The 23,519-nt window shown below is 39.6% G+C and overlaps 3 protein-coding genes across 4 annotated transcripts; all 3 read left to right on the forward strand.

The window, feature by feature from the left end:
* The first annotated feature begins 6,841 nt into the window (after positions 1–6,841).
* On the forward strand, positions 6,842–11,641 carry LOC103391388 (placenta-specific gene 8 protein-like). Its single transcript, XM_008327631.2, has 4 exons — positions 6,842–7,189; positions 8,202–8,303; positions 8,384–8,538; positions 10,538–11,641. The coding sequence occupies exons 2-4, from the start codon at positions 8,204–8,206 to the stop codon at positions 10,700–10,702; spliced, it is 420 nt and encodes a 139-aa protein (XP_008325853.1). The 5' UTR covers positions 6,842–7,189; positions 8,202–8,203; the 3' UTR covers positions 10,703–11,641.
* Positions 11,642–11,692: 51 nt separating this feature from the next.
* Positions 11,693–14,335, forward strand: LOC103391378 (cornifelin homolog A-like). Its single transcript, XM_008327622.2, has 4 exons — positions 11,693–12,188; positions 12,758–12,875; positions 13,454–13,608; positions 13,900–14,335. Exons 2-4 carry the CDS (start codon positions 12,776–12,778, stop codon positions 14,017–14,019), a joined length of 375 nt encoding a protein of 124 aa, XP_008325844.1. The 5' UTR covers positions 11,693–12,188; positions 12,758–12,775; the 3' UTR covers positions 14,020–14,335.
* A 2,095-nt stretch (positions 14,336–16,430) lies between these two features.
* On the forward strand, positions 16,431–23,497 carry ugt5g1 (UDP glucuronosyltransferase 5 family, polypeptide G1). 2 transcript variants are annotated; one of them, XM_025058615.1, is made up of 3 exons: positions 16,431–16,779; positions 17,818–18,246; positions 21,888–23,497. In XM_025058615.1, the coding sequence occupies exons 2-3, from the start codon at positions 17,821–17,823 to the stop codon at positions 23,046–23,048; spliced, it is 1,587 nt and encodes a 528-aa protein (XP_024914383.1). In that variant the 5' UTR covers positions 16,431–16,779; positions 17,818–17,820; the 3' UTR covers positions 23,049–23,497. The 2 variants fall into 2 exon arrangements, with proteins under 2 accessions (XP_024914383.1, XP_024914387.1); XM_025058619.1 differs by lacking the exons at positions 16,431–16,779; positions 17,818–18,246 and adding an exon at positions 20,134–20,379 and having other exon boundaries at positions 21,459–23,497.
* Positions 23,498–23,519: the final 22 nt, after the last annotated feature.

Below are 23,519 nucleotides of genomic sequence, written 5' to 3' on the forward strand. Positions count from 1 at the left end.
AAACAAAACAAATCAGTTATAGATGACGAAAAGCAATATCCATACACAAAACAATTAAAACCGTGTGCGAGCCATAACAACGACAAAGTCCTGAAAACAACGATTAATCAGTTGCAGTCTGTTTTTTGTTTTTTTTTTGTATAAAGAGTGAGCATTCAACCACTGGAAAATAGTACACCACTTGCATCAGTGTGAGAGTAAAGAACGATAGTCATTGCACACCCGAAGCTTAATGTTTTACCTGTGTGATACACACACATTAACAGGCGTGTGTGCCCTTCCACAACCAACACCTGGACAAAATCAGTTACGTTCACCAGAGGACCGGCAGGCAAGAGGCTGCTTTGCATCTGACCATTTGCTAAGTGCAACGTTTTAGAAATGTAGCCCTTGTTAAGACACTGAAAAATATAGACACTTTTCTCACAATCTTTCTCTCAAGTCCTGATAATCTGCCACCGGCTTAGGTGCAGAGGAGCGAGAAGGGCTTGATGTGATACAATTAATTCACAGTATGACCAAGTTAAATAAGACTATGTACAATGAGAGCCTACTGTAGGCTTCAGCTGGCGCTAAACAAGTTGGTTTTTGTGCCACGTTGATCCATCAGATACTTCAGTCGGACACTTGACAGGATCAAGGCCGAGATAACTGACGTAGAGGTTTGCCCTCACCCTAGGTATTTTTAATATTTATCAATTATTTTGGCACTTAACGGTGGAGTTTAGGAGATTGGAGAAAGCGAAACAGGACACTGCCCGTTGTTGTTCATGATGTCGTCCAGGTCTTCATCATCCAAGTCCACTGAGGAGAAAGAGTAAACTGTGAGAAATGTGTAGGATAACAAAACCTTACATTATCACCTTAACTGTAGATATGATGGCTGTTCATATGGTAAATATCTTTAGTTAGATATGATCTATTGAAAATCCATTCAATTATTTTTATGATTATTAGTATTATTTTGAGAAGAACAAGGAAATGAAGCCATTTTAAAAGAGTGAGATGTTTTATTATTATTCTTTTTTTTTTTTAGCATTGAGTATATTAGACTGTAGACTGTATATTATCATCCTGGTGCAAATACTGACCACCTTCTACACTCATGAGTCAACATTAATAGAATCTAAAGGGCAATAGTCCCTTACATATCCATTAGGAAGCGTGTCACTTATTAATTTACCAGAACCGGCTGATAGAAACAAGAGGATAGAGAACAGAGTTACGATCCCAGGTGAGTTTCTTCCAATCAACTTATATATAAATATATATATAATATATATATACACACATATATATATATATACACATATATATACATATATATATATATATATATATACATATATATACTTAACAACAACTGTTTTGAACCCAGAAATGTGTTACCACTTAGCAGACAGGCAATTTATCCCTTACCTTTCTTGGACCGTCCGATCTGGCCCAGTTTAGGTGCCCTCTGCCCAAGTCTCTGGGGATTAGGCCCTCCACCGTGGCCGTTGACCTGAGGGTGTCCCGGGTTGTACTGCCCCGCCGGGCCTGGCTGACGGGGCGGCCCGCTTGGCGGGATGAGCTCGGGAATTCCTGACGCTCCGTACATGTCCACAGAAACCCTTCACCTGTTTGCCCACTAGAGGTCGGCACGCTCCAAGCTTTGTGTCGTGTGGAAAAGACTCTCACTTCCGCAATGGCATTCAACAATGAATGTATGACAACAGACGGCGAAACACTAAAAACAAGAGAGACAAAGTATTTTAAGGCTTCGGTTCAAATCAAATGCGTTTGTCAAAAATAGCTCTGCTGCGTCAGAGAACACTCGTGTGCTGACAGACGCGCACAGAACACTTTAAATTCACTGTTCAAAATGAACGACGTGTTTCACGCTGCATTAACACAAACAGGTGTATTGAAAGCCTGGGCATTACAAAGACGGACGGCTATAAGAGCGTTTTATTTGTCTCTACGTCACAAATAAACTGAATTTGCGTGCTGTCATTTCACCAACATTAGCCTCATAACTGCCGCTATCATTCCTCACTGGTAATTCCTCATATACCCAGTATTCCTCATACTGGTAAATATGATGCACTCTCTTTTACCCTTTTTTCCCTGAGGCCGCAGTTCCAAGTTGAATCCGTTAAAAGCTGCTTCAGTGACCCGTGTTGTTGTTTGTCAGCGCTCTCTCTGGTTCTCCCTCACCCGCACTCTCTCTCCTTCTGTTGGCACGACACCGAGAAAGCGTCGATTTAAAGGAGCCTCTCGTCGTTTTCTCGGCCTTGGGATTTCCTCGAATTGTGTCCTGAGTCAAAAGCGCTCGTTCACGTCACTGCGGGATTGCTGTAAGCGACAGCACTGACACTGACTGTTGGGGTTATTACCCTGGAGGTGTGCCAAAGTTTCGAAGCCGCAGTGATGAGAGAGTGGCAGGTGCCCCCCCCCAAGAAAAGCCCACCTCATGGGAGTCACGTGACACGAGGAGCTTTACACTCCACTGGCAGCATTTTAAGTTGCACTGAAAACAATATTCCTCAACTAATGCTAAAAAACGCGTAAAATTTTCTTACAGTCATTAGGTCTCTATTTTGTGTATATCAAGGCATCATAGGAAATATAGGAAATATAAACATTTAAATGTATTATTTTTGCTCACGATTGGTTTACGTTAAAACTACATTAATGAAGTTACTTTTTTGAACAATTAGCCTCCTGATTCTTACAGTGATGTCAATTTAGGTTAAAAAAGGAATGTAATTTATGACAATAAAATTGTAAACATTTATTAATTTGTACTATTACAAAAAAAAAGTTGTTTAGGTGGCATTTTTTAAATGTTGATTTCCGGAGAACTTTCTCCTCTTAAAGTAACAGCTTTGTGCTCACATTTCCATGCTAACATGACAATAGTCCGTCATAGATTCCAATTCGTTGCATTGTACAATGTTCATCTGTTGGAGCAGCTTTCATTGAATGTAGGGTTCACCATGGGTGACATTTTTTTTCTTTTTTTAAACATTTGTCATAATGCAGCGGTTCTGTGGGGCACTGTTTGAGTGAATAACAACATTTATATTAAAGATGGTAACTAACAAAGGAAAGAGCTATGGGAAAAGAAAATAATTGTTGTTGAAAGATACATCAAAAGAACACCAAACCTCTGAGACAATTTATAAACTAAAACATCATCGGTAGGATCCACAAAATACGGTTTGAATCCAATTTAATACATTTTTCGAATATAACCGATGATATTTTGTTGGTACAGTATAATCTGCAGATGTTTTCAGGTGATGTTTATGTCACAGTTCTTAGGTTTAAAACCATTCATAATCTATCTATTCAATTTCAAATATCACACCTCTTGATGCTGAAGTGCAGCCAATTTCCTGCATTTTATGCAGCTTCCCATATGCATGACAATCAATAGATAGTTTTCTGATTACTACTACACTAGTTCCGTAGTCCGTCATCTTGTGGGGCAACAGAGCGCATAGATAGATATTAAATACACAAAAGAACACCAATAATGGTAAATTTCTGTGTTGTGGGGGGGTGTACGAATCGATCTGGGAATGATGAAGTTTTTTGACATAAAGCGATCTGTCACTGAGGAAAGCTGACGGAGGGATGCTATGGCTTTCACATATTAACCGTGCTAATTTCAACCTAGAATCAAGCAAAACACATTAAAAAGTCTGTTCTGAACACTTTATTTTGGGTAATTACATTATACTTTTATTTAATTCATATGTTCAATGTCAATAAAATTAAAATCTATCAAAATGTACTTTGCATACATGACAATAAACACAACGCAAACTTAAATCCCCAGCTGACCACAGTCCATATAATTATCAGTATTTTCCATGAAGAAAGCAAAAAATACAGCTTTTTGAGTGATTTTGGGAAAAAAGTATAATCCAATCAATAGTAAAACATGATTTTTAATGTAAATGTTTTGATGATAAAATGATGTTCACAAAGGACATACATCCGTACATGCCACTGTGATTTTTACATTAGCACGCTGTATTATTTGGGTGTTGATAAATACCATATGATATACATTGTCTGGTCAACTTTCAATGTCTGCCCACTTCCACTCAGCTTTGTAGACTTTGTATGGGTCTTTTCCATTGATTATTTTCAACTTGTCCAAGTATCTTGACTTTGTAATTGTGTCTAGTGAATCTTATACAACAATTTCGTCTGATCTCCCTTGATTTAAAATTCTTGTCTTTGCTTGTCATTATCGATTGTTTACATCTATCTGTTCGCGTCATATGCCATGCAACATGGTCAACGGCATGATGCATCATGGGTAAAAACGATTATCGGAAAACCATCTATAGCCAGCATCTCCCAATTATTGACTCAGACTCTGTGCACAGTTGAAATACTGCTGAAACCCAAACCAGACTGAATTTCTCTGCAGGTCATGACTTGAACATTTCTGTGTTACTCTCGTTGTCGTAAAAGTATTTAAACCCCTTCCAATTCAGAACTCACTCAACACCTCACATGAGCTGCAGCCATTATGTCCTGGACTGTGGGTGTTCTTCTCCTGGTCATAGTTTTGGTGGACAACTTCTGCGGCAGCATGAGTAAGGATGTGTATTTCTTCATTTTTGTTATACATACGTCTAATCTGAAGATCAATTTTATCACAGTAAATAAATTAAGGTAGTAACTTATAAAAGCCAAGAGTGATATGTAGAAGTGGAGAGGTTGACCTCTTATTGTGTCATAAACAATGTATGCTTTCTGTTGTTCTCCACAGCTTCGCCTGCTCAATTTAATGTGACTAAAAAGCACATTCGCAGATGCAGGTGCAGAGGTGAGTGGCAGAACATGAGAGTCAATTTCTGTGTGTTAAGAAAGGTCTTCTCACTCCCTTCTCCCCTTAACCCAAGGTCTTTGTTTTTTCTGCAGTGTCTTACAACAACCGGCTAAAGTGTCACTCTCCTCTCCTTCCTACAAACCACGAGGACAAAATGGATCTCATTAAATGCCTCTGCAAGAAGACCAACGTTTACAGTAAGTGTGTTGATCCTTGTCAACAACTGTACACTAAGGTATATAATTAAATATATTTTATTTTCCCAATGTATTTAGAGTTTCCGGAATTTAAGGCTGTCTGCTCGTCCTGGCATCCGGATTTTCCAATCACACTGATATAAGAGAGACGATTATAAACCAGCAAAGATTTCTACAACTATATTTTGCTGCATTGTGATATTTTAACCAATATGTGTGAATATGCATGGCATTTGCTTTATGCTAATAAGCCAGTTTTCTGTCAGCAAAACTATTGTATATTTAGCATCATTTTATATACACATGCATGTCATATCTAATGTATCAACAATTGCTTGTTATCACACAATACCCATTATGGCTTTCTATGCCAGTGTTGTGTTGTTATTTCTAGTCAATTCCTGCATTTAATATCTTGTATTTCCACCAAATATACTGTCATTAAATGTATTACATCTGATCTAAATATATTTCAATAAATTTCTTTTTTTTTTCTTTTTAAATTCCATGGGGAATTTCCCAGTTGTGGCTCGTTTATACACTTTAATTCACCCATAAATCAGCGGAGTAATTACAAATTATTAAACAATATCCATTATGGCAGGCGTGGGCAAACTTTATGACTATGACTTCTATGGGGAGCTGGGGGGCGGGGTGTCAGGAACAGATAGATGCAAACAAAAACAAATGACTTGAAATGAACAAATGAAGTCATGCATAAAGGCTAAAATGCTAAAATGCTTTTATCATTTTCTACGCCATCTATTGGGGAAACGTGAGTATTGCAGGGAAAAAGCAGAAGTATAATGATAATATAAGATTATATCATTTGGATTCCAGATTAAAAAACTGAACGGACACCGTTTGTCCATGCCTGCAGTATGGTGACAGACCTACTTGTGTCCAGACTTGATGAAATCATGTCAGATTTGTTATCTCCAGCCATTGACATTGAGGTGTGGAAATGTTAATCTATAATCCGAGTCATGGATGATTTCTCCCATGGAACAAGACACCCACTGACACTGATCGTGTTCATTTTAGTATACATTGGATTTTTTTTCAACTAATTAGGTTGTTTTTGTGAAGGTAGTGCAGAGTTTGCCCCAGAGCTTTAAAGATGCCTTTAGTTTTATTTCACATTAAAATAGAAGAAATAAAATCTCCTTTTTGTGGCATTATGAGACCACATCCCGTGATATCCTAGACACAATGTACTGTATAAGATGCATAAACAACATGTTGAAATGCTTTTGACATAAGATCAGGTTCGAGACAAGTTCCCTTCATTGAAAGTACGTGGCTGTTTTACAACACGTCATTTGAAAACATATGAAAATAAAGGTTGAAGAGTTCTGTTAGGCAACTGGATGGGATTTTCCTAAAAGAAGACGTTTCACCTCTCATCCAAGAGGCTTCTTCATAGACATGAATATAAAGCTGTTAAAAACAAGACATGGTCCCAGTCCACCTTGGAAGAATGTCACCTTTGTTAATCTCCTGTACAATCCACACATGTCAGCTCATGCCCCTATGAAAAAGACTGAATAAGATTTTTATCCGTTTGTTCTCGGATTTCACCTGACACAGTGGGATATCTCACATGCATTTTTTGAAGGGAATTATTTCGGTCCATTTCTGTCCAAATCTCTATGCAACACAATATCGCAAATGAATTCACTGATTGATTCCTCTTTTGTATTTTGCTTTTTTGCAATAACATTTTAGTGACTGACTTACATTGAGCAAAGGTTCATTACTGATCATTTCCTTCCAGAATTCAGTCCTGCTGGAAAAAGGAAGACTAAAAACAGACCGATGGGGGGAGCAGGAACTAAAAACACACTCATTTTCCACAACTCTACATTTACAGATAAACAAATAGCTGAGTCAAATTCACAGTGTCATTCTTTCCTCCTAGAGGTGATCTTTGGCAAGAGGGTTCAAAATATTGCAGGTCAGCAGTCGTTTTAGCAAAAGGACATGTTTACCCATCCTGACTGGTACAGCAGCTTTGTATTTACACCCAAACACTGCAGTCAGGCAAAGAGCAAGTACACAAACACATGTGAAAGTCACAGTTGATCACAGTTGAAGTAACAATTCAGTACCATAGTGACCCATTCAAGGATTTAATATCTAAACTCTGTGGCAGGTAAGTCAGTTATTTTCTACTAGAACATACTCGGTCACAGATTTCTCTGTTTGGACTTCACTCTGGTTGTTGTGAATAATTCTCCAGAGCACAGCAATCTGGGTCTATGAACCTGGCAACAGTGTTAAAGATTTTCTCTGACATGTTCTCTAAATTGTGTGGTTTAAACGCAGAGCAGGAAAAAAAATTGCGACTCTATGAAGAGAGCAGTATTAAATCCTAGGAATGAGGGATAGATTTTAGAATGATTCTCTCATATTATGATTAGGATATGTGTTTTTATACTGGCTTTTCATGGCTAGGATTTCTATTTCAAACATGCAGTAACAGTTTTAATCCAATGTAAAATATCACATATGATGTGAGTAATTTGAGTAGACCGCAGGTCATCATTCAACCAGTAGTGTAGCTGAACCAGTCAGAAAAGGGCGCCGAAACTGATATTTCCAGATGATTTTATTGTCCTGCCGTCTGTAACCGTTCCTCCCAGAAACACTGTAAGAGCTACGGAAAAATAATATACATTTTACAAACAATTACTGCAGAATGAACTAACCAAATACATCATAATGTGCACAAAAGATAAAATAAAGACAACTAAACAATACCTTGTTCCCGCTCCGACTGGGCGCTTAGCTGTGGCTAAATAGAGCAACTAAATAGAGAGCAACTAAATAGAGTAACTTTGTGACTATCAAAAAAAAAAGGTTTTCTTGTAACAGAGTCTCGTAACAAAGAAAACAAGAACCCATCAAAATAAAAGCCTCAAGAATTTAATTTCTGCTTAACAGACACAACGGTCATTTACAAGTAGGGCAGGAGTTGATTGCAAAGCTTAACATAAGCCCTGAAATATCTTTAATTGGGTAATATAATAATTCTTTATATAGAGAGAGAAATTATTGGAACCATTGGGAACTGTTCTAGCACAACGTCCCTTCATTGTCACACTGTTTTTTGTGGAATGGTAATGATTACTCCCTCCTCACTTTTCCTGGCTCTGGATGAACAGCTATGTCTCGGAATGTGATCCAGGTGCAGCCTGTAAGCAGGGCTCATTCGGCGGATCAGTGGAGCACAGGCCTGTGTGAGTGCCATAAAGACATTGGAGACTGTGAGTACACAACCAAGACCATTTCCCCAGCCCGGTATCACTAGGATGACCTGACCCACTGTGCGTGTGTGTTCGTTCAGGCTGCTTTGCCATGTGCTGCCTCCCACTGTTTGCCTGTAAAGTGACCAACGCAGTGGGTGCATGTCCCTGTCTCCCCCTGCTGGACTGTATCAGCTGCGTACCACCGGCCTCTTTGGCCATGAGGGCTTCTGTCAGAGAAAGATATGGAATAAAGGTATCGGCTGTAATAACGATGGCATTTGCTCTATTTCACCTACTAATACAGCATTAATGGTTAATTTATCTTTGTGATTCGACAAAAAACATTTTCCATGAATTTATTTATATTTTTCTTTGATGTTATTGATGAGTGGCGCTTTGTCCCAGAGACAATGTCTCTGTCATTTGTGTGGAACCCCAGGGTTCACCTCCTGGGCAAGTTCGAATCCCAGTTAGGGCGGTTGGTACCTTCCAGTGGACTCACCACCTGCAGGAAGGTTCAGGGGGGTTGGTACGGGGCAGTGTGATTTGGGTGGCGGTCGTGGAGACTTCTGTCCCCACAACCTCCACGTAACGGATAAGCGGATGAAAATGGATGGATGGATGTTATTGATAAAACGTAGACACAACACAGGTTATTGAATGTGTGCAGTTTTGACACAGTATTCATAGAAACCACAGATAAACCCTGACTAATAAAGAGAACGCAGGAATGTTAGGAATATATATAGGTTTATTGAATAAATAAATTAACAATGGGAATATACGGTAAGTGACTCCATTTATTAAAAATAAAATACATAATAATACACCTCCAGAGATATCACGACTATCACTAACCACTGTGCACCAGAGAAACAGATTTTCTCACACACAAAGACTAAGCCTGGTTTGCGCTTGATGGAAGATAAGGAGCCGTTTCTGGGACAGTGGAGATAAGGCAGGAGGTGGGAACAGTTGGAGTCCAAGCAGGCAGAAACTGGACCGCTGCCATCCCTGACATGGAGGTGGTTAGCTATGTTTGCACCTCTGTAGGAAGAGTGGGCTACAGACCACAAAGTGTGAGGAATTTATTAGATTAATCATATCCATCCATCCATTCATCCATTTTCATCCGCTTATCAGTTACCGGGTCGCGGGGGCAGCAGTCGCCACCCAAATCACATTGCACCGTACCAAACCTTCCTGCGGGTGGTGAGTCCACTGGAAGGTACCAACCGCCCTAACTGGGATTCGAACTTGCCCAGGAGATGAACCCTGGGGGTCCACACCAATGACAGAGACATTGTCTCTGGGCCAAAGCGCCACTAGATTAATCATATATAAGGTTAAAAAAATAAAAATAAAATGTTCATAGCAACAGACTGAAACCAACTTAAACCTGATATTTTTTTGTAATATTTTTTTGTGGAAAGTCCTTCAGTATTTGCAACTTTTTGTAACACAAATGTTTCAGAATGACAATAATGAAGTGGGAAATTGCCTGTAACTTGTAACCTTAACACTAGATGGCACTAAACCCACACGCCAAGTCTGCATAGATAACACGAATTCATCCTAGAGATAATTACTTTTTTTCTATTTATGTAAAGAGGTTAACCTTATTGTAATGATTCCGCATTTATGCTCGTTTAAAACCTACCCCTCGAGGTAGCACATTGGTTTATATTCAGATTTCCTACACTGCAAGCAGAGGGGTGATTTTAGCTGCTGTAATATCAACCTCCCACGTTAAATTCACAGAGGAGCCAGTGCAGCGTGTTACAGAGCAGGTCTGATGCCAAAGAAACAAGTGAGGCTGTTGAACACTCTTTAAGTCTGAAAAAGCTATCCTGGAAACATACAACACATCTTATCGGGGAAGTATAAAAATAAAAGTAAATAAATCTACTCTTACAAATGAGAATTCCACCTGGTAGGTCAACAAGTTACACTTACTCAATCTAATCAATGCAACACAATATAACGAACGTCCTGATGAGTTAGACAGTTTTCCTTATGCATTCTGAAACCATACCGAATTGAAATATTAAGATAAAATCGAATTTGCCAACTGCTTTTCAGTTTGCAGTTATAGTTTCTAATAGTTATTTATGCATTTATTTAATATGGGGGTGGGGGAGGGACTATTGTTTGTTTATTTCAACATTATATAAGTTCAAGGAAGCTGGACAAAACATTGTATAATCCGCCCACTCTCTCTCTCTCTCTCTCTCTCTCTGTCTGTCTTACAGGGGAGTGTGTGGAGTGACTGCCTGTATGGATGTTGCTGCTACACACTATCCTGGCTCCAGATATCCAGAGAGCTAAAGAGAAGAGCAGCAGTCCACGCTTCGTCCTCCTCTATGTCAACCAAATACACATCCCTGACCTCACTGCAGGGGGCGCACTTGGTCTAGATATGGGCATATTCAGATCATGACGGTGTTTCTTTTTTCTTATTAGGCTTTTTATGCCGCTTGCAGAACATGGGCTGGTCTAATCACATTTCCTCCAAGCCACAGCCTCTTCCTGTTGGTTTCAGCAATTCAGCAGTGTCACAATCTCTCTCAATGAGTGCAAAAGGTCACTTTGTTCACTGCTGAGAGCAGTGAGAAAACGAGTGCAAGTTTGGCCTACGTTACAGGGCTGAAACCAGTTTGCTTGTCATTTTTAGACACTGACATGGAGGGTATGGGGCGGGGGTGACAATATGTTTTCGATGTGAAATCCGATTAGGGTGAGAGCACATATTTTCCATGAAAGTTTGCTCATGCACACTGTCATTAACATGTTTTAAATTCCTGTGATGTCATTGGTTGAAATCCGTACTTCCAAAACAAAGTGTTTAGTTATTATAAATGATCCTTGTTTGCTGTTTGCTGAAGGTACAAAATGATACAACACAATGTGACATCATCATTCATGGACTGTACATGTGCAGAACTTGATTGTTTTCTTAATTTTGTGGTGAAGTTAAAAAGGAAGAAACCCTTCATTTTTGCATTATTCTGTCCAGAGTGATACAATACTGTAAGAATTAGTTAGACCTGACCTGATCAAACAGAGGCTCGTAGGTCACATATGATCCACAGACAACCTCAGAGCGGCCCAGTCAGTGGTTATTTAAGAAATGCACAGCGAAGCTAAATTTCAACAGATGACAGACCAACAATCCAAACTTGCATAGCTCAGCATCATTCAAACTACAATGCATCCCTTGTGTCTGAAAGTGTTCAAATAACAAATGCAAAAATTATCAATCAAAAGCATCAGCTTAACCCTGTATGGACTGAGTTGTTTTGTTTTGTTTTATTACACAATGTTTAGAACCTTAAAATAAACTACTTTATTTTGCATTGAATGTCTTGGAGTTCATACATTGTAATTGTTGTTACCGACTCTTCATTGGCCAGCAAGAATATCTGGCCCAGGGTTAGTTTCTTCAGGCGAACACCTGACCTGACTAAATTCATAACTAGTTGTTGTTTTTAATGTATTTCATTTGGTAAAATCAAAATATCAGGCGGTGACACGAGAACTGCGTCTACACCAGTGGTATATGCGCAGGTGATGAGGGCACCTACTGTAGGACAGAAACTGCAGGACATTCCCTCCTGTTCTTATCGCCAAAGAACACTGTAAAAATGTCCCTTTGTCGTATGTTGACGTCTGAGATTTAAAAGGTTGTGTGATGTTCTGATTGCCCGATGTCTGCCTGTTGGAGGTGCTAACACCCGTCAGACAGGCCAGACCAGTCATCAGCACATCGGTCCTCTGATGTCCTGTCACGCTCAGCACGCAGCAACCCGTCTATAAGATGCCAACCTGTCCCGCAATACCATCAGTCCTTCAGGTGTTGGATTTGACTCAAGTCTTTGCACGCTCTTCACACTCGACATCAAGGTAAGTCATCGGCGCAATATTAAAGTCACATAAATATACTAAGACCATGTTGATCGGATAAAGAACAAGTAGATGGAAATGAAGATCGAAAATGATATAAATTGTTTTTATTCTAATTCTAATTGTTTTTATTTAAGTATTGTATCAAAAATATTATTTGCAAAAAAGATACAATTGTGTGCTAGTGTTTCCCAAACTTTTCTTTTCTGGGGACCCATATTTTAAAAATCACAAAACTTCGCGACTCAAGTCAACAGTCATCCTTTGTAAACTCCTGGAAAACATGATGTGAAACGACCCAATAAAAATCTCTTGCGACCCACCCGAGGGTCTCGCCCCAGTCTTAGAGAAACAAGATGCTAGAGGACATAAAATAATAATGATAATAATATTTATTATTATATATATAAAATAACGTATTATTATTACTAGTAGTATTAATAGTAGTGTTTTAGGGATGTTGCCTTACAACAAGAAAGTACATAGGTTCAACTCACTGGCTTTAATCCAATGGTTCGAACTCTAAGAACAGAATTTTTACAGTTTGTGCGTCTTTGCTTTTCTTTTAGATCACCGCAGCTGAGGCCATGTCTGTAACTATAAACCAACCCCGGCCCTTTGTCACAACCAGTGTGTCCAACCAATGGAGCTCTGGCATCTGCGACTGCTGTCAAGACTTGCCACAGTGTGAGTGTATTATCCTTGTCCTGACAGACCAAACATATTTGAGAGAATGACCAATAAGTCAGGAAGCTAGGGGGCACTGGTGAGCCCCCTTAAGTCAACACGTTCACAGCTATTGTTTTGAAATTTACACTGAACTTTAAGGAAACCCTGTTTTCTTCTTCTCCTTCTTCTATCAATTGTTCCTCCCAGGGGGGCGCCACAGAAGATCATTTGCCTCTTTCTCCCCTTGTCTTTTACTCCAACTACCTCCAAGTCCTCTTTGACATCATCCACAATTCTTCCTCTTCTCCGCTCTCCTGGCAACTCCATCTCTAACATCCTTTGTCTGATACTGTATATTTGACCCTATAGTGCCCTCCTTCGTAATAGCTAGAGGACGTGCCCCCCACTTTGAGAACCACCAATGTACCTCAAACCATCTAAGTGGAATGCCAAATAGATGAAACGTGGGTGTGGCAAAATAAATTTGTTTAGCAAAGCAGTGAAATCTTTGTAAACTGACAGAAAAGCATCGTAGCTGTTGGAATAATTACAGAATGTCTTCAGTTTGATTTATGTGTGCTCCTTGTCATGTCCAGGTTGCCTGGCCTGCTGGTGTTTCCCCTGCTTCACCTGTAAAACTGCACACGAACACGGAGAGTGCACGTGTTTACCGCTGCTGGATGCTTTCGGATTCATCCCGCCCATTACAACATCGATGCGGGTCTCTGTACGTCATACGTATGGCATTCAGGTACGGCACTGCCCCCTATTTTATTGTTCCTCAAAAGCAACTTGAAATCTCTGTGCGCTCTCGCACAAAGGTCACTGCTGCCTCCACTTTTGTATCTGATCTCTGATAAGTCTGAAGTATGTTCTCCACACGATCTACTTTCACATTCCTGAGCAGCATCAACTATGTAATCTGTAATCTCTCGTCGCTGCTGTGTTTCTTGGTATTAGATGGGCTGCGTTAACATCCTGTGTGCGTCGCTTCTTGTCCTTCCTCTTTCTTACTAATGTTCTTCTTTTTCTGTCGTGACAGGGCACAATCTGCGAGGACTGTGTCAAAGCCTTCTTCTGCGGGCCTTGCACTTGGTGTCAGCTTGCAAGAGAAATCAAAACAAGGAAGAACCCCATTACCTTTGTCAACCTTTCCTTATGATTTGTGTAACCACAATGACTCCATGTATAAAATAAAAAAATAAAATAAAAAATATATAAAATAATTTTTTTTTCTCATGTCACATTACACTGATGTGTAAAAGATACTATAATCATGAGCTAATCATTCTTCCCTCAGTTGTCTTATACATAGAGTATACAGGCCTATGTGTGTATTTTTTACATAAATATACAATTATGAACTATGTAATTGTGTATAAGATTTGAAAAGTCCCTATGTCTTTCAGCTGCTGTAAATTATCTGTAAAAGAAAAGCTTCTGTATAAAATACTGCAATAAAATCTTCTTTACCGCGATGCCGTCGTCAAGGTTGGCACTGCAGGACACGTCAGAACGTTCAAAATGAATGCAAAACTCAGTCTGAACAAAATTAAGGTTCGAGTTTTACAAAATACTGACATCTAGTGGTAAAGATGCAGATAGCAACTGCCTATAGACCGAGCCAATTTTACTTGCATCCCAGGTTGCTGCCAGGAACTCTGGGCCACATGAAGGATATGACAATGGGAAAAACGTCAATACATTTCTACATACTGTGAAGAATTCATTTAAGGGCAAGGCTGATATCCACTACAAGAAATCCTCGGAATCCTCCTAACCACCTTGTACCACACCCTGCATGCATGCAAAGGTGAAGATGCATAGAGTTAGAACTAGTTTATCACAACTCACAATAAATGGGAAAGCAGTGATATACACCCCCTTTTACAGTATTATTCAGCTACACTGATCTAATGTAATCTAACATGTCTAATCCAGAATTTGAGACTATTTTTTAAAAACTCTGCAGAGTCAAATGCAGAAACCAGTGTGTCAAAGTATGACAAAAAATAGTTTCATAATTCTTTGCAAAATCAGTGAAGTAAAACAGAGAGCCCTGCAGCACATGAAGAGAACACTGTGGGCTTTGCTTTCTCTTTCAAACATACGGCGCATGTGAGTAAATTGTGAGAACACTGTGACGTGGACTGAAATGAGCCAAGTCATGCGGAGCAACAATTGAGGGAAGGAAAGGTTTTGGGACCAACAAGCAACACGGGAGCTTTGTTTTGATATTTAGGCTTCCGTTTAAATTTAGGAGAAAAAAAAAACATGCAGTGACTGCAGGAACAGCCCCAGAGGGGAAATAATGCAACACAATACATGTTTATCTCTTCACGGTTTCTGCATTTGTGATCACCATGGAAACAAGTTCAGCACTTCTGACCAACTGTTTGGTTTAATCAGTTCCTAACAGATGCCTCACTTATTAACACCTCTTGGTTTTTCATTGAATTTTATCATGTGTACTTTAAAGCCAAGGCCAAGGTACATTCTAGTACTGTGCTACACTTTACTTAAGTACAAAATACATACAGATAAGACAACAAACCTATCCCTAGTGATCCAATCTGGAAGTGTAGAAATCTGATTAAAAAAATGCTGTGCTATAATACTGTGACTAGTTTAGTCACATGATCAGAACAACAGTAAAAGGCACTAAAATGTGCTGTATGTTCATCGTTGCTGCTCTCTCGACAGTGCAACACTGCAGATGTTTGTTGTACATATTCATTTAAGTCAGTGTTAACGTGCTAGTTGTAGCCATTTTAGTTGGTGAAACTATGAACAAAGAATATCTTTGCCTCCCATTTCTCCATACTGTATGCTATTTTACACAGTAATCACGATAAAACCTTGAGTCTTGAAGTTTGTAGTTGTATAAAATTGCTTTATATATGTTCAATTTTTATTCCTGTTGGACTTTTCTGTTGTCTACTGTTCTTGTCCTTGCGTTGCCTGCATCTAAACTTAAATGATGATGTCTCCCTCTACTGGATGTGCAAGAAGTCAAACATCCATCTGCGATTTTTCTGAAAATATGAATTTAAAGAATTAAGAGGAAGATGTTGTAGTGACTTAAAAAAAAAAAAATAACATGAACTCAGCCGAAAAATTACCTAATTCTAAACGGGAACTCTTGCGAGTCATAATAGCAATGTCACAATTTATTATTGCAATAGAGAAATGGCAACAAGATGTTTTTTTGGTTAAAACATTAACAGATGAAGCCAGGAACAACATAAAGGTATACATGTATACCTTAATGAATAATATGATGTAATAGCGCATCATTGATATAATAATAACATACATTAATAATTGAATATGTTTACTAAATAATCTTAAAAAATAATGTGAGTAATATTGATATTTTTCAGTAAAACGTCTATTATGGTAAAACATATAAACACATTGAACAAAAAACACATTGAATTCTAATGAACCAAATGAAATTAAATTTTGTTGACTGAAACTGAGCTAAACCCATTTTATTGATTAAATTGGGAAAAAGACTTACTTGACTAAAATATTTCAGTCAAAAATGGCTGTGATAATAATTCACTTTTCACTCTTTTTCCCCACTGACCTTGCCCCTTCCCTCTTTACTTCCTTTCTCCTGTATTCCACTGCTCCCTTCTATAGTCAAGGTTTTAAAAATGACTCTCCAGTGAATCATCAAGCCTGAGAAAAAACAAACAAACAAGCAATTAAACATAAATCAATCCCCTTTATCATCCACCCCAAGGCTATATGTGCTGCTTTCAACATAGCATTTAGTAGCACTTGACCTACAGGCAATTCACTGTGGACTTTGATCTGACTGACCGTCTTTTTGGGTAAGAGTTTAAATGTGTTGAAAAACCTTGGCTGTCTTTAGAGCATCCAGTTCCCAGATTCAGATCAGGAGAAGGTCCAGGTGAGGCATTTGGAATTTTTCTGTTATAATTTCACTTATCTGTTTACTCTCTTTGTTGTGTTTTGCGATGATGCTGTGTCCTGTCAGAATAGATAGCTGTCTGGTAATCGCTGACGGGGTCACACTGATTATCGTGTCCCTGAGCAAACTGCCATCCTCGCCGCTTGAAAAAAGCAGATTGAAAAACACGTGTTAAAGTAGAATTCCATGTGCAACAGGCATGAGAGAGAAAGAGAAAACTAACAGTTATACTGCAATTGTTTAGGGGTTTAGGTTTTGGCATAAGACCATAGAATAAAAAATGACTGACACATTTAACATTTCTGTTACATAATCATAATCTAAAAGCCAACAGCTAAAACATTACATGGACAACAGAAAAAAAAGTTGGGATAAAATGTGTTAAAACTAGGCACGTCCGATAGTATCGGCCGACCGATATTATCTACCCAATATTAGCATAATTATGTAATATCTGTAAGAATCCTTTTTTCCTCTGATAATGAAAACAGATAACGCAATGCAATCAAAGTTTCGTAAAATGTGTGTTCTAAAAATGGTTTTGGGGAAAAACGGCTGTATATGAAAGTGAAAGTCACTAGATGGCAGCATTGCAGGTCATTTTATTGATCAATTTTTTTATTCAGGGGATAGTATGCAGTTGTATTGTATGTCCTAGGAACTCAATACAGTGGTTTGCACATATAAATAAATAAATACTACCAGACCCTTAATGGTATTTCATTTCAGGGGCCAGGGGGCGAGGGATGTCAAAAACCTTGAATGACAGAAATTAACTGAGAAACACTACCTTAACCCATCACCTAAGTGAGAAGGCAGCCCTTAACTTCCTTAACCACTAGGCCACCACGGCTCTGCTATATGAGTATTTGTTAATATCGGAATCAGAAAGTGTTTGGACAATATTGGCATAACTGATACCTACAAAAAAATAATATTGGACATCCCTAGTTAAAACCTGTAATTGTAAAAATCACTGTAAAATAAAGAATAACATAATATCACGTTTTGTTGCAGGTCATGGCTCCTGCACTCCAAATAACCCTGGTAGCCCTCATCTTCCTGCTGCTTAAACCTACATGTTGCAGCAGCAGCAACATCCTGGTGGTGCCGGTTGACGGCAGCCACTGGGTCAACATGAAGGTGATTCTGCAGGAGCTGCACTCCAGAGGCCACAACATCACTGTGCTGCGCTCTTCCAAGAGCTGGTACATTCCCAGTACTTCTACTTTTTACACTGCGGTTAATGTGAGCATGCTGGAGGACGAATCAGATAAAAACTTTTACAGTAAAATGCTGCAAGATGTCTTTGAATGTCGCAACTTGCTGACGTTTATACGGACCTTGCGGCAACAACATTTGCTCATGAAGAAATTAGCCAGAGGAAATAAGATCATGGCCAGAGCGGCGGCTTTAATGTTGGACGATCCTGTGTTCATTAAAAAGATGCAGGATGTCCACTTTGACCTCATGCTAACAGACCCCGCTCTAAATCTTGGAGTCCTCCTAGGGAGTTACCTGAAGCTGCCGATGGTTTATAACGTTCGTTGGATTAACGTTGGTGAGGGCCACTTTAGTATAGCGCCCTCTCCTGTCTCCTACGTCCCTGTGCCCGGTAGTGAACTCAATGATAACATGGGTTTTCAGGACAGAATCAAGAATATGCTACATTATCTCTACAACGCTGTGACTCTACACTTCATCATTAACCCTTACTATTCAGACCTGCTCCAGCGTCACTTTCCTCCTGGCACTGATCTGTTGTCCCTCCAGCAGAGGGCAGATATCTGGCTAATTAGGACGGACTTTGTATTTGAGTTCCCTCGACCCACTATGCCCAATGTAGTTTATATAGGAGGGTTCCAAGCGCAAAGGGCTAAACACCTCCCCACTGAGCTAGAGGACTTCATGCAGAGCTCTGGAGACCATGGTGTGGTGGTCATGTCTCTGGGCACATTCGTGCACGGCCTTCCTCGGGACACCACCGAGGCCATTGCTGCAGCTTTTGCTGAACTCCCTCAGAAGGTAGTGTGGAGGTTTACAGGAGAAAGGCCTTCATCTTTGGGGAACAACACCCTCTTGGTTGATTGGATGCCTCAGAACGACCTTCTAGGACATCCAAAGACTCGGGCGTTTGTTGCCCACGGAGGCACCAATGGCATGTATGAAGCCATCTACCATGGTGTTCCTGTCCTGGGCCTGCCACTCCTTTTTGACCAATTTGACAATGTGGAACGTTTAAAGGTGCGTGGGGCAGCTCGGATGTTGGAGGCTGGGTTTCTCAAAAAAGAAAACTTTCTAGAAGCCTTAAAGGACGTCTTAAGCAATCCTTCCTACAGAAGAAACATCCAGCTCCTCTCCCAGCTACACCGTAACCGACCTATGTCTCCAATGGACACTGCTATCTTTTGGATTGAATATGTCATCAGGAACAAAGGAGCTGCCCATCTGCAGTCAGTAGGCTCCACTCTGCCGTGGTACATCTACTACAGCCTGGATGTTGCTCTTGTACTAATGACCATCATAGTGGCCTTCATGTGGACTGCAGTCTTCACCTGTAGACTTATATGCTGCAGAAGGTTCAGTAGGAAGATGAAAGAAGAATAACCAATAAAGACGTCCAGCCATTTCCTGCATTTTTGCAAAACCAAGTTCATTCAATGAGATTTAATCACTAACTATTCACACCATCACTTTTTAACCTGTGAGTCATGTGTTCATAAATAAGCAGCAAATTTGCAGCCAGTAGTGTCAAGCATGCTCTGTAACTCTACTCAGTATTCTAGTACTGCTACTTCTGTACGTGTACATGCATGTGTGCAGAGTTGGCAGTATATCAATGACTACAGTTTTGCTCTGTACTCTTTTTTTTTGTCAAAATTCTTAATTTGTGATACAGTAAAGAGTACATGATGACAAATTGATATTCCAGTGTTGACAATCAACTGAGACCTGTACGTCAATTTTTTTTACCAAGGAACCAAAAACTTCGTCACTAATATCAGATTTTGATACATATTTTCACTGAACCATTTTCTTTCACTTGTTAAACTACACGCATGTGTAATGAACCGTAAACATAGAAACAAATCACTCATTCCTGAAAGAATTATAAAAACAATAACAATAATAAAAAATATATTTTAGGAATCATCCACGGTTTGGAATCATTTCTTTAAATGTAGTCACTTAAAAATTCAAAGATCTACAATAGAGACCCCACAGAGGCATAATTCGGTAGAGTACATTTGCATGGAGACAAAGAGAAAACAACACAATGATTGGATAACCACCTTAAAGATTATAATCCTCTGTAAAGTCATGTGCTACACCTCAGCTGGGTTCTCTTTCATCATAGTATTAGGGTGGGTGTAAATGCTATCAGGCAAGCTGGTTTTTTACTGCCTTGACATGCAGCTGAGGCCTGTATGTGGTTAACCTATTGGAATGTCCCTTGTTGGAGGGGCCTGAGGAGGTCTACATGTGCTTACGTTCACATGTGCAGACACGTAGTCTCACTGAAGACTGGCTATCTTGGGAACCGAAGTTGATGGAAAATATCTGGATTTGGAATCAAAGGTGAGTGACTTTTTTATTTTGAAATAAATTCTTGATTATTGACTCCATGTTACTGTCATCACACAATTTTACAAACATAACTTAAAATTAATTTATTAATAATCTTTTTTTTATGTGTTGCAACAAAATTCTCATAAACATGACACTATATGTTAGGAGCTGCAAAGAAAGGACATCAGAAAGTAGCTTTTAATGTATTCATGCAGAAGTTACACAACAGACACTGTTGGTGTTGGGCAACGTAAGAAAAAGAAAACAACATGCTGTTACCACACACTCCAGACTTCTGGTTTGTTGCTGTGGCTGTCAGAACTAAGAGCTGAAGACACAGTTGCAAAAAATTGCAAATGTTTTAAAAGCTTGTTTTAGTGAGGATGGTATCATCCTAGAGGTCACACAGAGTCCTGAAACAGTCAAGGCGAAAAAGATTTATTCACTGCTGAAAAGAGCTGCTGAGTTGTACTGAATCACTATATATGAATGAACATAAAAAATATTTTTTGCTAAATCACCAATTTCTGACGACAATGTTTGTCTTTGCAAAATATCGTACAAATCAAGGTCAAGTCATAAACACAACCACACCATTACATCAACACACATTTACGATATAGCATACAGTATAAGTTTGTATTCATATTGTATTTTCTTAATTTCACCTTGGTATCTATCTATCTTTATCTATCTTTATCGATCTATCTATCTATAACAATACATGATAAAGCACTTATAACAACCAGGACTGTCAAATAATTAAAACATTTAATCTGATTTATCACAAAGAAGCTCTGGATTCATTGTGATTACTCGTAATTAATTGAGATCAAAATAAATCATGATTAATTGATTATCATATCCATTGTGATCAATACCAATCATGATTAAGGGTGACAAATCAAGAAAAATCAACATTACCAAAAGTTTCCAAAACCTTTTGGCAATAACTGTCCAATATCCCAACAAACACTTAAGGTTTTCAAACATTTAAGAATACAGTTAAGGACCCTACAAAGCCACAGGGAAGTATTATATCAAGGTTCACGGTAATCACTAAAATATTACATTTGTATCTTTCCCAGGTCATGACTCCTGCACTCCAAATAACCCTGGTAGCCCTCATCTTCCTGCTGCTTAAACCTACATGTTGCAGCAGCAGCAACATCCTGGTGGTGCCGGTTGACGGCAGCCACTGGGTCAACATGAAGGTGATTCTGCAGGAGCTGCACTCCAGAGGCCACAACATCACTGTGCTGCGCTCTTCCAAGAGCTGGTACATTCCCAGTACTTCTACTTTTTACACTGCGGTTAATGTGAGCATGCTGGAGGACGAATCAGATAAAAACCAGTACACTGTAATGCTGCATGATGTTTTTGAATGCCACAGGTCACTGACCTTCTTACGTACCTTTTGCCAACAACGTTTACTCACAGCTCTCTTAGAAAATGGTCATAGGATCCTGGCCAGAGCGGCGGCTTTAATGTTGGACGATCCTGTGTTCATTAAAAAGATGCAGGACGTCCACTTTGACCTCATGCTAACAGACCCCGCTCTAAATCTTGGAGTCCTCCTAGGGAGTTACCTGAAGCTGCCGATGGTTTATAACGTTCGTTGGATTAACGTTGGTGAGGGCCACTTTAGTATAGCGCCCTCTCCTGTCTCCTACGTCCCTGTGCCCGGTAGTGAACTCAATGATAACATGGGTTTTCAGGACAGAATCAAGAATATGCTACATTATCTCTACAACGCTGTGACTCTACACTTCATCATTAACCCTTACTATTCAGACCTGCTCCAGCGTCACTTTCCTCCTGGCACTGATCTGTTGTCCCTCCAGCAGAGGGCAGATATCTGGCTAATTAGGACGGACTTTGTATTTGAGTTCCCTCGACCCACTATGCCCAATGTAGTTTATATAGGAGGGTTCCAAGCGCAAAGGGCTAAACACCTCCCCACTGAGCTAGAGGACTTCATGCAGAGCTCTGGAGACCATGGTGTGGTGGTCATGTCTCTGGGCACATTCGTGCACGGCCTTCCTCGGGACACCACCGAGGCCATTGCTGCAGCTTTTGCTGAACTCCCTCAGAAGGTAGTGTGGAGGTTTACAGGAGAAAGGCCTTCATCTTTGGGGAACAACACCCTCTTGGTTGATTGGATGCCTCAGAACGACCTTCTAGGACATCCAAAGACTCGGGCGTTTGTTGCCCACGGAGGCACCAATGGCATGTATGAAGCCATCTACCATGGTGTTCCTGTCCTGGGCCTGCCACTCCTTTTTGACCAATTTGACAATGTGGAACGTTTAAAGGTGCGTGGGGCAGCTCGGATGTTGGAGGCTGGGTTTCTCACCAAAGAAAACTTTCTAGAAGCCTTAAAGGACGTCTTAAGCAATCCTTCCTACAGAAGAAACATCCAGCTCCTCTCCCAGCTACACCGTAACCGACCTATGTCTCCAATGGACACTGCTATCTTTTGGATTGAATATGTCATCAGGAACAAAGGAGCTGCCCATCTGCAGTCAGTAGGCTCCACTCTGCCGTGGTACATCTACTACAGCCTGGATGTTGCTCTTGTACTAATGACCATCATAGTGGCCTTCATGTGGACTGCAGTCTTCACCTGTAGACTTATATGCTGCAGAAGGTTCAGTAGGAAGATGAAAGAAGAATAACCAATAAAGACGTCCAGCCATTTCCTGCATTTTTGCAAAACCAAGTTAATTCAATGAGATTTAATCACTAACTATTCACACCATCACTTTTTAACCTTTAGAAAGATGTAAACAAATGTAAGATAGATGCAAATCATTAGGAATTTGGTTTAGAGTCGTGTTCATAAATAATCCGCAAATTTGTAGCCAGTAGTGTCAAGCAAACTCTGCTACTCTACTTCTAAGTACCCTAGTACTGCTACTTCTATACTGTACTGTACATGCATGCTGCAGGAGGTTCGGGAGGAAGATGAAAGAAGAAGAAATAATTTGGGAACCATATGTTGCCCACACAATGTACCCATGCCCACTGTGTAGCCACACAATTTTACAATACTTTTTTTCAATGTAGGCCATAATATTTAATATTCAGTCATTTAGTTTGATTTGTCATAAAAGTATCCCAACTACTTGACTTTCCATTTGTATTCT

This window comes from Cynoglossus semilaevis, chromosome 1, assembly GCF_000523025.1.
Source record: "Cynoglossus semilaevis isolate Cse_v1.0 chromosome 1, Cse_v1.0, whole genome shotgun sequence".
NCBI classification, from domain to species: Eukaryota; Metazoa; Chordata; class Actinopteri; order Pleuronectiformes; family Cynoglossidae; genus Cynoglossus; species Cynoglossus semilaevis.

Bases quoted from the DNA above. Each gene is read 5' to 3' on its own strand.
- LOC103391388 (XM_008327631.2), top strand. From the start codon at position 8,204: ATGTCTCGGAATGTGATCCAGGTGCAGCCTGTAAGCAGGGCTCATTCG. The intron at 8,304-8,383 runs GTGAGTACACAA...GTGTTCGTTCAG, and splicing joins CCATAAAGACATTGGAGACT to GCTGCTTTGCCATGTGCTGC. The intron at 8,539-10,537 runs GTATCGGCTGTA...TCTGTCTTACAG, and splicing joins GAGAAAGATATGGAATAAAG to GGGAGTGTGTGGAGTGACTG.
- LOC103391378 (XM_008327622.2), top strand. From the start codon at position 12,776: ATGTCTGTAACTATAAACCAACCCCGGCCCTTTGTCACAACCAGTGTG. The intron at 12,876-13,453 runs GTGAGTGTATTA...TGTCATGTCCAG, and splicing joins CTGTCAAGACTTGCCACAGT to GTTGCCTGGCCTGCTGGTGT. The intron at 13,609-13,899 runs GTACGGCACTGC...CTGTCGTGACAG, and splicing joins GTCATACGTATGGCATTCAG to GGCACAATCTGCGAGGACTG.
- ugt5g1 (XM_025058615.1), top strand. From the start codon at position 17,821: ATGGCTCCTGCACTCCAAATAACCCTGGTAGCCCTCATCTTCCTGCTG. The intron at 18,247-21,887 runs ATGCAGGATGTC...TTCATTAAAAAG, and splicing joins ATCCTGTGTTCATTAAAAAG to ATGCAGGACGTCCACTTTGA.